We start from the raw sequence: 15,546 nt of genomic DNA, 5'->3' as shown, positions 1-15,546 counted from the left end.
CACTTGGGGGCTTAGGCGATTGCCTAATTGGCCTGAAGGTAGGGCCGGAACCACATCTATTTATTTAAAACTACATAACTTTTGATCACAACAACAACAACAATAATACTAAGGTGCATAGCATGTGCTTTTCATTAGATCATGGCAAACAATTAACCAGTTCTTCGAAAATGATTCGTTTTGATTAAGGAGTAACTGTCTGAAAGCTAGCTGCTTTATCAGCCTTACAAATATGGCAGGCAGAGTATTCAGCACTACTTTGATAATGATAATAATCGTGTTACAATGTTTGGTAATGACAATCTAGCGGTGTTACAATGTTCCAGAGTACTCTCAGCAGCAAAAGAAGGGAAAAAAGAGTTCATAAACCAAAAAATTGTAAAATTTGCATGACAAGCTAGTGTGTCTTCGGAGAAACACGATTCACTTCTCTTTAGTTACCTATCATCCCAACTATAATTCTAAAGGGCCATTAGTCCAAAAGGTAAAAGCTATTACACACTGTTAGTACACAATTAATTTTAAACTGAAATCGGGAGTTGGAGATACAGTTTCAAGTAGAGGTGTGTGTAATCATAACTACACTTACATGCATTTAATTTGAACTGAAATCGGAAATTAGAGACACAATTTCAAGTAGGAATATGCGTGTAATAATAACTACACATAGTACCAAATTATGAAAACATGTTTGTGGATAATGCTCATACTAGTATTGAGTGTTGACCACATCCAAGGAATGACATAATTGGCAGACTAAGCAAAATCATCCCAGTAGTTGCGAGTTCACGAGATTATTATTATTATTTATTATTTTTTTTTTGTGTGTGCGCTTTTGTTTTTTCCAGGCAATTTGTTAAGATAAAAGGAACATCACTTGTATATTATCTACCAAAAATATCACATTTATTGTACATCAATTACAACATATCATTGCTATCTTCTCCAGGCACACCCAAAAAAAAAAAAAAAAAAAAAAAACATCATTACTACTAAGTTGTGAAAAATGCAGTTTCTCCCAAAAAAAAAAAAAAATGTTGTGAAAAATGCATGTCACAATATTTATATTGAAAAATGCTAGATTTACAAACTATTTTATAACATTTTTACTAATTGTAGGTGCGGCGAGTAGTAATTGATAAGTGAAAAAGTAATGTTAGTGATGAGTCCAGACGATTTGTAAAGATGTTGCAAAATAGTTTGTATAGGTAGGATTACTCATTTATACTATTTATTAAACGATAAAAGCTGAAAAAAATGTAAAAATTGGGTTACACCAATTAAGCAAATAACAATTCTCATTTAGCTAGTCTATCCTTTTTTTTTTTAATATATTAAAAACGGTAAATTATTATTATTATTTTTTAAATTCTTGGAGTTTTGGATATGTTTCATTTAAATATTAAAATTTCAAAATATTTATTTTTAACCTCAAAAGTTTCCAAAAACATTTCATTTAAACCTTCTTAGAGTTTTGGATAAATTAAATGTAAATCTCAAAATTTGAAGTGAATTTCATTTAAATTTTAAACCAACAAATCATGTGATGTTTAGGGGCATTAACATAATAAATGTGATACAATCATACAAGGGTTAAATGAAATATTTTAAAATTTTTTGAGAGTTGAACGACATATTTTGTAAGTTCAAGGTTTTAAAAGAAATATTTTCAAAAACTGTAAGATTTAAAAAGTAATTTATCCTAAAAAATCTCAATTAGCCTAGTGTTTTCTTAAATTTGATTAGATTTACAGTAACGCTTTTTATGCTTTCACCACAATCTATTTCAATTTTTTTTTTTTGGTTACAACTTTAACATGTCTGATTGTGATTGATTGCTAATAATTTATCCATGGATTCACAATTTTTTCTCTACTATTTACACTCGGTCACATTTCAATTATGACAAAGAAATTGCTAAATAGTTCATGATCATAAATTTTTACATAACAAACCAAGTAGGAAAATCAGTTGTAATTTGCCTAAATACGTTTACTCAGAATCTTCTCTTTTTGAAGCAATACTTAACTGCAGAAACTCTCCAGCCACTATAAATAGCTAATAGTCCCTTTTAACACACAGCAAGACAGTTAGGAATATTTGTTTTAAAGAGAAAAGAGTAAAAGAAAAACAATGGAGGTTGATCTGTCTCCAAAGTTGGCAAAGAAGGTGCACGGAGACAATGGAGGGTCATACCATGCTTGGTCTCCATCTGAGCTTCCCATGCTTCGTGAAGGGAATATTGGTGCTGCTAAGTTGGCCCTTGAGAAGAATGGTTTTGCTCTTCCTCGTTATTCTGATTCTTCCAAGGTTGCTTATATATATATATATATATAATCGTTTTCTGTTTTTATAATTTTTTGCTTCTTTGCTTGTCTACGGTTAGATACATAGATTTATTGATGTACTGAATTAAATTTATTTAATAAATGGGTTCTTTGTTGGATATAGAATTTGTAGAATAAAATTTGAATGGAATTTATTTTTTTATTTTTTAAGTTTTCTTTATTTTTTCTTAATTGAGAAGGTTTTGATTTGTGGATTTTCTAGGTATCTTTTAGCACATCATGAGAAATTTTGGATTGTGTTAAATGAATCGATTAAACTAAAATTTGGGGTATTTAGTTTAATAGTAGAAAGCCCAAAATTGTTCTGGTATTAACGTATTGTGTTAAGTTACAACTCACTACCATCATGGGCTAGGTGGACTCAAATCATATCATAGCAATTTTGGTCTGTCTTTTGATGGAAAATTGCTTGTTTTTATTTTATTATGATTTTCTGTTTTCATTATGCTCTTGATTGCTCCATCTTTTGTCATGTTCTGAATTTTTATTCTAAACTTCACCCAACGTTTTGGATGCTTTTACTTGAGATTGGTTTTATAATTGGGTTAAAAGGAAAACAAAAAATCTAAGTAATCCAGTTGTTTGAATTATTATGGAAGAATAAATTTTTAGGCATTTAAATGTTGGTAAGAACAATGACTTTTGGATAGGAATGATTTGATGGCCTGACCTTTTAAAAGAGTAGTATTGTGCTATTGTCCATATGTAGCAAAAGAGTAACCATTAAACATATCGTCTACAATTTGTTTTACAGAGTAATGATAGAGTATGATCCAAATTCTGTCAACCATTCATTGTGTAGTATATGTAATATGTTAAGTTAGTCCTCATTGGTTTTCTGTAGGAAATGGTGTAGCTGGAATTGTGCTTCCTGAATCAGAAGAGAGAGTTCTTGCAATTAAGAAGGGTGATGCCATTGCCCTTCCTTTTGGTGCGGTTACATGGTGGTACAACAAAGAGGACAGTGAGTTGGTCGTTCTTTTCTTGGGAGACACTTCAAAAGCACACAGAGCTGGTGAGTTTACTGATTTTTTCCTGACGGGTTCCAATGGGATCTTAACTGGGTTCTCCACTGAAGTTGTGAGCCGAGCGTGTGACTTAGATGAGAATGCTGTGAAGGCCTTTGTTGGAAACCAATCAGGCAATGGAATTGTCAAGCTTGATGAGAACTTTGAAATGCCTGAGCCAAAGAAGGAACATCGATTTGGTATGGCATTCAATTGTGAGGAGGCTCCATTAGACGTGGACATTAAGAATGGTGGAAGGGTTGTGCTATTGAACACTAATGTTCTTCATATGCTTGGTGAAGCTGGGCTTGGGGGTGACCTTGTTAGGTTGGATGGAAGTGCCATGTGCTCTCCTGGGTATTCTTGTGACTCGGCATTGCAGGTGACTTATATTGTTAGGGGTAGTGGCCGTGTTCAGGTTGTCGGCGTTGATGGCCGTAGGGTCTTGGAAACAACTCTTAAGGCGGGTAATTTGTTCATCGTGCCAAGGTTTTTTGTTGTGTCAAAGATTGCCTCTCCTGAGGGTATGGATTGGTTCACTCACTTCACTGTCATCACCACCCCCAAGTAAGACTTTTTCCATACTCTTAGACACATTGTCACATTTGTGTCAAGCTACTGCTTGTTTTTAGCCTTAGACCTCCTGGTTATTTAATTTGCTAGTGTTGGAGACCATCAATTCTGTATAAAGAACTCAGCAGCAGGTCCGGGTCTAGCTCTAGTACAGGCAAATGGGACGGTCGCCCAAGGTTTTAAGTAAAAGAAAGGCCCAAATTTAATAGGGTTATTTTATTTATTTATTGTAATAGTATTAATTAAACCCAAATACTAGCTAATAAATAAAATAGTATTTTTTATCAAATGAAAAACAAGAAAAAGAGAGAGAGAAATGTTATGTCTACAATATTTTTCATAACACTTTTACAATAAATCCTAAATGATAGGTTGTTACTGGCTGTTATTGGTGTGTAAAAAAATAATTTCAGTAATGGGTTCAAATTAGAATCAGTAACAAATTAACACCTAAGATTTGTTGTGAAAATATTATGAATATAACACTTCTAAAAAAGGAAAAAAAAGAGAGCAATACATGAAATTTCACAATAGTTAAGTTGTTAAATTTTTACTAGTTCTTGTCTAGATCTACTAGTAACAGATTATTATTTTTATTTATTTATTTATTATTATTTTTTTAACACTATCAATCTACCACATCAACCGGTGTGAAAAATTTTATCAAATTTTTTGTGTCGATAGACTTTCTAAATTCTTTATTATGTGGTTCATGTTAATTAGTAATTTTGCATATAAAAATAAAAAAAAAGGACCTCAATTCAATTTTTTTGCCATTGACCCTCAAGTACACCAAGTCGCCTTCTGCTAAGCAGTAGAAGCAACTTAATATTAAATTGTGTGTAATTATTTCTAGAGAAAGTTTTTATGACTCATATGACTTTGTTTTTCTGTAGGAGTCCGACATTCACCCAATTAGCTGGAAGGACTTCTGTATGGAAGGCTCTATCTCCTTCGGTGCTCCAGGCTTCATTAGATGTGGATGCCGATACAGAGAAGCTTTTCCGCTCAAAGAGGACTTCTGAGGCCATTTTCTTCCCTCAACCGAATCGATAGAAAAACTAGACTTGTCTTTCTATTTTCTTAGTCATCTCAATAAAAAATCTTAGTTAGATTGTATTTTTTTATTATATCCTATATGTTTGCAGAATTTTAAAAAGATTAAAGATCAATAATTATATCATCAGTCAAGTGTTTAAATTTCAAGTTTTTGTAGTTTTAAATTATGTGTAAAAAATATGTTATGAATCAAATAGTTATTAACATGTATGTTAAGAATATAAAAGAATATGTAATCTAATGTTTAGATTTTTAAAATATATCTTATTTTTTAATGGAAGTCTGAAGGGATTCTCTAATTTGTCCTTTCATTTCACTCTAGTCACCAAATAATTCGCATATAGCGTTGAGCTACCAAATTTTTAATTGTGAATTAAGCTTTTCTATTTGACTTGAAATGATTTGATGAATATACTTTTGAGGGTGTGAAAGTCATCATGTGTGTGATAATTTTATTTATTTATTATTATTATCATTATTTTTTCTTGAATAAACCAAAAGAGGATCAAACACCATCTCTGATTCTCTATGTTATTGAGCTAAAACAGTCTCAAGTACAAACTACAAAGGAGGTGCGGATTTTCCAGAGAGACCACAACTAAACACCCATGAAGCCAACTCATGGGCAATGGAGTTAGATTCTCTAATGAGAACCGAGAAGCACTCCAAAAGGAGAAGGGTCACAAAAGAGACAACAGTTCATCACAAATTACTAGTGAAGCTTGGTCAAAGAGGAGAGAAGATGATCAATAGCATGCAGGGCATCTCATTCAAGAATAACTTTGGTGAAACCTTCATCTAACAAGCCATGGAGTGGTCAATAACAAGCAATGCTATTTGGTTAAGTAATTTTTAAATATGCATTATTAAGCAAAAAAGCCCGACATTGGACACATCATTACATCTTTTTTAGATTTGTAGCAAAACCATGAAAGGAATCCATTTCAGTTATGGATATTCTCCACATCTGCTACATCGAGTGGTCCACAATCACCTTAATCTTCTATATATTTAGGGGACTAATGTTAAGGATTATTAGCGTGCATTTTCAACCTCTTTTTTTAAAACCTACTTACTTGTATGTTTAATACAATTCAAGTCAAATAATTTTTGTTGCTAAATTATATATAAATTTAAATTTGTTCTTGAATTATTAATTATTTCAATTTATTCTTTAAATATTATAATGATATATTTCCATTACCCTAAAGATTTTGTTTTTGTTTTTGTTTAAATAACTACATTTCCTTTTCATATCAGGTGGATCTCACAAGTGAGGAACCCAAAGGTCCCAACCAATGTGAGATATCCATGTTACACCAAATACCACCTCTTAGACTAGTGGGATTTGAGGAGGCAATTGTCTCTGCCTTTAGTCTGCTAAAAATAAAAAATAAAAAATAAAAAATATAATCTATACATATATAATCTATACATATATTTAAAAGTTAAAGTATAGTATTTATTGTTGCTATAATTTTGTTGAGCCATATTAACGGCTATGTTATTATTTTCTTTCCATTAATAAACAAAATTATTTTATTTCCATTATTTTTCAATTATTTTTTAATGATTTCACTGTTTTCACTTCAGCTTTCATAACACCCATGACCCCCTCTATCCACTGTTTTCAACTTTCCATGTAAGCCCTTTAATGTGTCAAACTCTCCCTCTCCTCATTTCTTGCCACTTCCGCTCCTCATTGAGCCCAACCAATTCATACCTGTTTACTTGTCACCATGCCTAAAAAATCAAAGAGATGATATATGAACCGCTAGATGTCCTTTGTTACTCTTAACTGAAGGAGGAATGGTACCGTTAGACATCCTTTGCTGCCCTTAACTAGAGGAGGAATGGTTTTAGATTTAGCTCTTGCCTAAAAACAGAGCTTATTTCAAAGCATCTAGTCTATATTCTTGAGTGGGGATATTGTTCTGTTCCTTAAAATCATATGGTATGTCAAGTGTGTTTTATATATTGGAGTATTATGTGTTTTTATTTTAAGACAAAGTTTAGTTATAAAGTTGGTTGTAGCTTAAGGCTACAACTTCCTTTAAAAAAAAATTAACATTACTATATATTTTGAAGATTTAATTATTGAATTGCATATTCTTTACGCTCTTAATACATATGTTAAATTTTATGCCAATCAAATATCATTTACTATATGATCTATAAACTTATATTTTATGCATAATTTTAAATTACAAAATTACAAAAACTTGTAATTTAAACAATTTATTGATGACATAGTTATTGATATTTAATTTTCTAGAAATCTTGCGAGTATGGAGGATATAAGAAAAAAAATGTAATCCAATAGTGAATTTGTCAAAATTCACTTTCAATAAAAAGATATTGAGTTGTAGCTTTAGTCAACAACCAATTTTGTAACTAAACTTTATTTATTAATTTATATTTTTGACTCTTTTACAATGATTTGCTCTCTGTTTTGATGCTAAATGTAATCCCAATATTTGCAGTTCTATATTTCACTCTCCTGTTTGATAAAATGACTATAAGACGGATTAAAAAAAAATAAAACAAAGATGGTCATGTTCATGTAGAAGAACAAATGTTGAAGAATACTATTTTATTAGTAAACTTCATTCATAAATGGCTTTTCAACACTCAAAAAAATTCTTAAGGTGTGTTTCATTGGATTTATTGCAATAATGAAGATAGTAAAAATAAAAAATAGGTAACAATAATTTTGATTTACTATCATCTTCTCCATTAACATGTTCTTGTAGATGTAGGGGTTTTTTTTTTTTTTTTTTTTTTTTTTTAACCACCCAAATTTCAAAATTTGAAATAAAGACCAAAGATTTGCATCACATATACTTCATATTGAGATGCATGGCACAAAAAATGACAAGACATATAATATAATTATAGTTCGAATAATCTTTATTTCATTATCCACACCAGCTTTGCCAAAATAGAATAAAATATCTATAAATTGTGTGACTCTAATAATAATAATAATAATAATAATAATAATAATAAGTCCTTTCTAAAATAGTCCATCGAATATAGAAATCGTCAAAGACTATAAGAATAACTCTTTGTTTACCTTGGTAATACAAATGTATGATTATATGAGTATGTTTTCTATTGTTTTAATTACTTTTAATGACAATCAATTGCCTTCTCCTCCATTATATTAGAAAAAAAAACATTTTTGGTTTTAATTATTTTTTATTACTTATTACCAATAAATCACAATAATCATTCAAATAATAGTTGCATCCTTACTCATATATATATATATATATATATATAAGATGGAGTCTACAAGTAAAAGAGTAATATTCAACCGTACAAAAATTTACAAGAAGATTTGCCTGTTATCATTTTTCTTTTTTTATTATTATTCTTAGTATGTAAATTTAAATCTATTATTTTGTAAAAGCCACATTTACTCTATGCAATATTTAATTGTGAAGTTTCTAGGGTATGCCATATATTTGATGGTTGATTTAAATGATTTCTTGACAAAATTTCGTTTGAATAATTTAATAAGTTATGTTATATATCTTTAGTTATTTATTTATTTATTTCTAGTAATGGTAGTTTATATTAACTTATGTAGTAAGAATTTTATTTTGGCGATTCACAAAATGATCCTTTATGAAATTATTTATATTCCCCCTCATAAAAATGTGTGTAAAAACTATAATATAGGCAATATAATTTTGGGGATAATTGCCTAATAATATAAATTTATGTAAGTTATACATGATGTCTATCTAACTATTAAAAATCGTTTCAATTATATGTGCGATTTAATTATTTAACGACAGAAGCTATAAACAAAATTTTGGACTTAAAAAAAAAAAAAATCATATAAACAAAATATAGTAGATAGTTTAGAAATTGAATTGGAATGTAATACATAGTTAGGGATAACGATTGTGTTTTGACATATAATATACTCATGTTTTTTGCAACTCGTTAAGTTTGCAATTGAATCATAGTTGGGGGTGCTTGCAATGCGATGTGGTGCAGTTTAGAGTTTAACCAAAACTATAACCGCATTGCACTTCATTTTGCAGTCATATGTGTGGTACGGTATATAAGATGTAGTTTGAAGCTAGTATATTTTTCAAATTTTGTGTTTTTCTTGCCTAGGCAAAAACTGTTTTTTTTTTTCTCCCTTTATTTTGAGCCAAATTTTAAACTATTGAGCTAGTTTTTCTTTATTTTGGGCTGACTTTTCTAATCAACACTTGCTAAGATTATTAAACTATAACAATATTAAAAAATAAATATATTAATATATAGAGAGGGTGCAGTACGGTTTGTGCGGTTTTCTTATTATAAAACTACAAACTGCATTGTACCATGCGGTACGGTTATACCATTTTGTGAATGGTTTTGATGCGATTTTTGCAGTTTGATGAACATCCATAGTATATGGGGAGAGGACAACATACACTAACACAGAGGGGCCGTATCTTATTCTGCTTGACACATGCAAGTTTTTGATTCCATTTAAAAAAAAAAAAAAAAATTAAAGGTTAAACAAAGCTAAACATTTCCATTACTTGACGGAACCCACAAAGAAAAGTGTACCGGATTTCCCAGATGATAATTAGATTATTATTATACAAAGAAAGAGAAAATACAAAGAAAGGGGAAAAAAAAAAAAAAAAACTAGTGATTATCGGACAATTATCTTGACCGACTTGACGGCACGCCTAAATAATTGTCCATAGTTTCTGAGCTAGTGACGACTAAAACAATAATATAACCTGTTTATTTATTTGGTCATTTTTAAATCGGCAATAGTAAACTCTTCATATAATGTTTTTTTAAACATAATTTGGTGACAATAACAAAGCAGAAACAACAAAAGAGCGTGACAAATAATGGTAGAAACAGAAAGCGGATATTTCAATTTTTCATTTCTTGTATAAATACCTTAAGAGTTTTATCTCGTAATTAAGGCATCAACTTGACACTGTTACAGTTGAACCAAGTTCAATATCAATGGCCAAGGCAGTGCTACATATTCTTTTGCACACATTATTGCTTGCAGCTCTTCTGATGAGTTGCCATGGCCAGGAAAGGAAGGTACATTGGTTTTCATAGTTTAAATTTAGTCTTTTTAATGTCCAAAGTAATTCAACATGGTTTCTTTATTAAGGAGTTTGTGTTGCATACAGGTTCACATTGTATACATGGGAGGCAAGCTTCAAGGAGATTTTTCTGCTGCATCATCGCACCATTCCATGCTAGAGAGTGTACTTGGAAGGTGTTACAACTTCTAGCCTGTCATTACTTACATAATGTCATAGTTTTGCACAAGTCTTCTAGTTAATTAACATCCTATAATTAGTGTTAGGAGTTCTAATAGTTCAGAACTATGGCAATTAAAAGCAATGTTCAGTTAATGTAATAACAAATAACCTTGCTAGGGTCTCTAGAAGCTGATATGTGGTAATGCAAAGGCAACTTATATCTATCAAGGTATTATGGTGCATGCTAACGTTATGTAGAGCGAACGAGTAGTTATTTTGAGATGTGTCAACAGGAACCAAATAGTGATCTTGGACATGTTTGGAGAAAATTTTAGATTGAGCTGCGAAGTGCGAGCAATGTGACATTTTTAGCTTGTATAATAATCAAGAGAGTTCCAGTCTACACTCCAAAAGAGAATCACACTTCAATGTCATCACTTTTATAACTGGAAACCACCTGAAAGGCTTAACTATATTCATAGTGTAATATGTGTCATTCCAAATATAAATCCCTTCCCATAACAGCTTTAACTTTTGAATTATCTCAAGCATATTCCTTTTTTTTTTTTTTTTCTTTCAATTGCAGTGCTTCGACAGCAAAAGAGTCACTACTCTATAGTTATGGGAAGAGTTTTAATGGATTTGCAGCTAAATTAACTGATGAAGAAGTTAAAAAATTCTCAGGTGAGTGTCAAACTAGTGGCAAGGAATGAAATTTTACTACCGTTTGTGTGCTAAAAGCAGTTGAAATGTATTGCAGAAATGGAAGGTGTGATTTCAGTACTTCCAAACCACAGACTAAATCTTCACACTAATAGGTCATGGGACTTCATGGGTTTCCCTTCTAAAGGCCAAGTTGGAAGCCCTCAAGAAGGAGATGTCATTATTGGGCTTCTTGACACAGGTTATTATATTAAGCGCACAATTGTCACCATTTTGCTTTGAGTAAATAACAGAGCAAATGCTCAAATTCGAAGTTTTTCCACATCAGTTGTGTTGCAGGAATCTGGCCAGAATCTGATAGCTTCAACGATGAAGGGCTCAGCTCTCCACCTAGTAAATGGAAGGGTAAATGCCAAGGAGCCAACTTCACCGGCAACAAGTGAGCTCTCCTTTTGCCTTGTACTTATGTGTGCATTGCCATGGGTACAAACACATTACTCATTAGATGAATAAGAACTAATGCGATTGAGAAAATTTCAAAGAAAAAATAAATTGGACATGCTGGTGATTGTATGAAGGCAATGATTATTAGGCAGAGATACTACTGTGGAGTTTGTTGTCTTAATGGAAGATAACCAACAACTAAAAAAGCTTTCAATCCTAATTGACAGAAATAAAGATGAGTCACTACATTTTGAAGATTTTCTATACTAGGGACACAAAAACCTAAGTGATTGTCTTAGAAACTTTTTGGACGGGGCACATGCCGCACATGTAACTATTACATAAATTGAGGCACAAACTAGAGACATAATAAATTAACATTCATCTCAGATAGCTACTCACAGAAATTTTAAAATCACAGCAAGATCATTGGAGCCCGTTACTACAACAGTGAAGGAGACTATGACATAACAGACATCAAATCCCCAAGGGACTCCCGAGGGTCATGGAACCCATACATCCTCAACAGCTGCAGGGAGGGAGGTAGCTGGAGCCAGCTACTTTGGACTAGCTGTAGGAGCTGCAAGAGGTGGAGTTCCTGGTGCAAGGATTGCAATGTACAAAGTTTGCTGGTCATCTGGATGTTACTCAACAGACGTCCTAGCAGCATTTGACGATGCAATAGCAGATGGAGTTGACATTATTTCCGTTTCCATTGGTTTCATTGGGTTTAGTCCATACTTCAAAGAACCAATTGCTATTGGGGTCTCCATTAATAGCTTCAACCCCAATGGAACATGATTTCCCTTGATTTGGGGTGGAGATGCTGCAAACTACTCTGCAGGTGCTGACCCGGATATTTCAAGAGGTTGTTTTTATGGTGCCCTGAATTCATACAAAGTACAAGGAAAGATTGCTTTCTGTGAAGGAGCCGTTGATGGCGCTGGCATCCTATTAGCCGATGGTGTGGGAACCATTATGGCTGACTCATCATTTACTGATTTTGCTTTCAGCTTCCCGTTGCCAGCAACAATAATTAGTTTTGAAGATGGCCTTAAAATTTTAAACTACATCAGATCAACAGAGTAAATAAATTGCTATACTAATTATCTTTAAATAAATCATTGATGGCATAAATTGCTTACTTTCTTCAATACCCTAATGAAATACTTTGAACCCTTGATAGATTTCCGATTGCCACTATTCTGGTTGGTGAGACATGGAAGGATGTCATGGCACCTTATGTTGTATCATTTTCATCGAGGAGACCCAACCCTATTGCCCAAACATTCTCGAGGTGATTAGAAAATTAATACATAGTTTACAAAATTGTTTTCATCTATAATTTTAGTTTTAGTTTTAGAACATGGTTTGGATATATATGCAGCCTGTTCTCACAGCCCCTGGAGTAGATATTCTTGCTGCTTGGTCACCTGTGGCTCCACCTTCCGTGGACCAGGACGATACTAGGAGTGTCAAATTCAACATAATTTCTGGGACATCAATGTCCTGCCCTCACACAAGTGGTGCAGCTGCCTATGTTAAGGCTGCCCATCCGAACTGGTCACCTGCTGCCATTAAATCTGCCCTTATGACCACAGGTGAAGTAACAAACTTGACTTCTAGAACATGATTATGTTCAAGACTATTGCCTTATAGAAAGTGTTAAATTCCCCTAATTTTACCATAGAAGGTTTATAAACTGACATGACAAAACTCAAGAAAATGGCAGAAAGATTAAACATGCCTTGCTAACTACTGTTTTGTTGGAAGCATAGAACCTTATAGACTATGAAAGAAATTAGCCACACTGATAAGGAAAAACATTATAAATCATCGTTTACTCTCTCTCAATGACCTAACTTTTGTCATGAATAGCTTATATTGTGGACCCCAAGAAGCATGAAAACCTTGAATTTGCTTATGGATCCGGTCACATCAACCCATTGCAAGCAGTAGACCCTGGGCTCGTCTATGATGCATATGAGGCAGACTACATAAACTTTCTGTGCATGCAAGGCTACAATACCACCACGTTAAGGCTCGTCACCGGAGACAAGAGCAGCTTTTGCAATACCTCAAAGCCAGGAAGAGCATGGAACCTTAACTATCCCTCATTCTCTGTTGCCGTGGAAGATGGCCAGTAGATTATGGCTGTATTCACTAGGACAGTCACCAATGTTGGCCCACCAAACTCAACCTACACTCTTTCTACAAACATGCCAGCCTCTATTGATGTTACTGTGGTACCATCAGTGTTGTCATTCTCTGCCATTGGAGAGAAAAAATCGTTTTCAGTGCAGGTCTATGGTCCAAAGATAGCACAACAGCCAATCATATCTGGTGCAATCGTATGGAAATATGGGCATTATGTGGTGAGAAGCCCACTTGTAGTTTACAATATTCTCCCTGGTACTCAATACGGATACCCTTCCTTCTCAATGTCCCTGAAAAAGCCAGATTCCATAGATTCTTCTATGCATCAGAAGAATGGGATCGTTAAACACAAATATTAACAATAAGTCTATCACAATTTTTCTTCCAACATTTTGACATTGCAAGTTATTAACAATAAACAATAAAGTTACTTGGCGAAAGTGTGACCTATAAATAAGTACTGTGACCAAGTGGCTCTTTCTCACTTGGCATCATCATGGTTGTTGATAGACTTTTATGAAAATCAATAACTGCTTTTCAACTCAAAAGTTGTGAAAAAAATTGTGTTTTAGCATTACTAGTATTGAGAATCTGAGATTTGGATGTGCATTTAAGATGACACGTCAGATTTGTACCCTTTTTATGAGTTGAAATATAATTGAAATAATAAACCTAAATGTTGGAAGCACCTGTCTGTCTCTCTGCCCTTCTCTGATCCCTTTTACTCGCATTGTTGATCTATAACTATGTCTATCTCACACAAAATAGAAAACGTGAAAAACCTAAATATCTTTCTAGCTAGGACTATATAATCTACTATAAATAAAAAAATTTCAATTTTATTGATAGCGAATTGTTGTTTTTGTTTTGCTTATTACAAGCCTATTTAAAGGATCCATAAACCTTATCTTTCAAATGAAAGTATTCTTAAACGTATCCTAAATAATACGCTTAATTTTGATTTTTAAAAAAGAAAACCTTAAAATACACTTAGAATCAAATTAATGAAACTGAACTCCTAGAAACATTCTTGCGAAAATAACCCCATATTTGGATGGAGGGAGATTCAACATAATATCTGGCACATATTGTCCAAACGGGTGAAGTAACAAACTTAACTTCTAGAACATCACTACATCATATCAACAGAGTAAATAAATTTCTAAACTAACTATCTGTAAATCAATCATTGATGGCATAAATTGCTTACTTTCTTCTATATCCTATTAACCTAATGAAATACTTCAAATTCTCCATATAAAACGACTGCCACTGTTCTGGTTGGTGAGACATGGAAGGATGTCATGGCACCTTATGTTGTATCATTTTTTTTCTAGGGGATCCAACCCTATCGCCCTAGACATTCTCAAGGTGATCTAGAAATTGAATTATTAGTATACCGATTGCTTTCAACTATAATTTTTGTTTTAGAACATGGCTTGATATGGTAAAATCATGTTTGGACGATATATATAGTTTTAGAACATACTGTTGATAAAGGGAAGAGAAGGGGAAAGCCATTTTGGTCTCTTGTGACTAAAAAATCTCACATAGTGCACAAAGTGACTAATAGGCTTACCCCTTCTTTTCAAAGAGACTAATTCAATACTCAAATTCTCAACAAATCGCTTGGATGGAGAGCAATGACTTTAGTAATCTAGTTTTTCTCTCAAATTTCACTTTTGTATTTAATAACTCCACTATATACTTAAGCAGAAGTAAACTATGATTTGTGATAAAACTTTTTTGTTTTGAATTCAAATATTTTCAAACCTAAAATATTTTACAGGTGTTTGGTATGATAAGTAAATTTTTTCAAGTAAACCACCAAAATTAGTAGCTCAAGTGACTGCTACCAAAGTAGTGTCTTCGGTGATCGGACTGCCATCACTAGTAGCCAAAACAGTGTCTCCTACTACTGGGATTACAACTTCAGTTATTGAATCTCCAACATTGATCGTAAAACGGTGTCTCTGGTGATTGAAATGCTAGCACCCATTGTCAGAGTGGCTACTCTAGTGGCCGAACCCTCAATATTGGTCACTAGAG

At 32.6% G+C, this 15,546-nt stretch overlaps 1 protein-coding gene and 1 pseudogene across 1 annotated transcript; both read left to right on the top strand.

The window, feature by feature from the left end:
• Positions 1-2,133: 2,133 nt before the first annotated feature.
• On the top strand, positions 2,134-4,984 carry LOC112003857 (glutelin type-D 1). The gene is made up of 3 exons (XM_024036077.1): positions 2,134-2,324; positions 3,188-3,922; positions 4,828-4,984. The coding sequence occupies exons 1-3, from the start codon at positions 2,134-2,136 to the stop codon at positions 4,982-4,984; spliced, it is 1,083 nt and encodes a 360-aa protein (XP_023891845.1).
• A 4,998-nt stretch (positions 4,985-9,982) lies between these two features.
• LOC112003858 (cucumisin-like) lies at positions 9,983-13,856 on the top strand (annotated as a pseudogene).
• Positions 13,857-15,546: the final 1,690 nt, after the last annotated feature.

Source organism: Quercus suber, unplaced genomic scaffold (genome assembly GCF_002906115.3).
Source record: "Quercus suber isolate HL8 unplaced genomic scaffold, Cork oak 2.0 scaffold_756, whole genome shotgun sequence".
NCBI classification, from domain to species: Eukaryota; Viridiplantae; Streptophyta; class Magnoliopsida; order Fagales; family Fagaceae; genus Quercus; species Quercus suber.
Note: the sequence above shows the minus strand (reverse complement) of the source record. Positions and strands in the feature narration are given on the sequence as shown.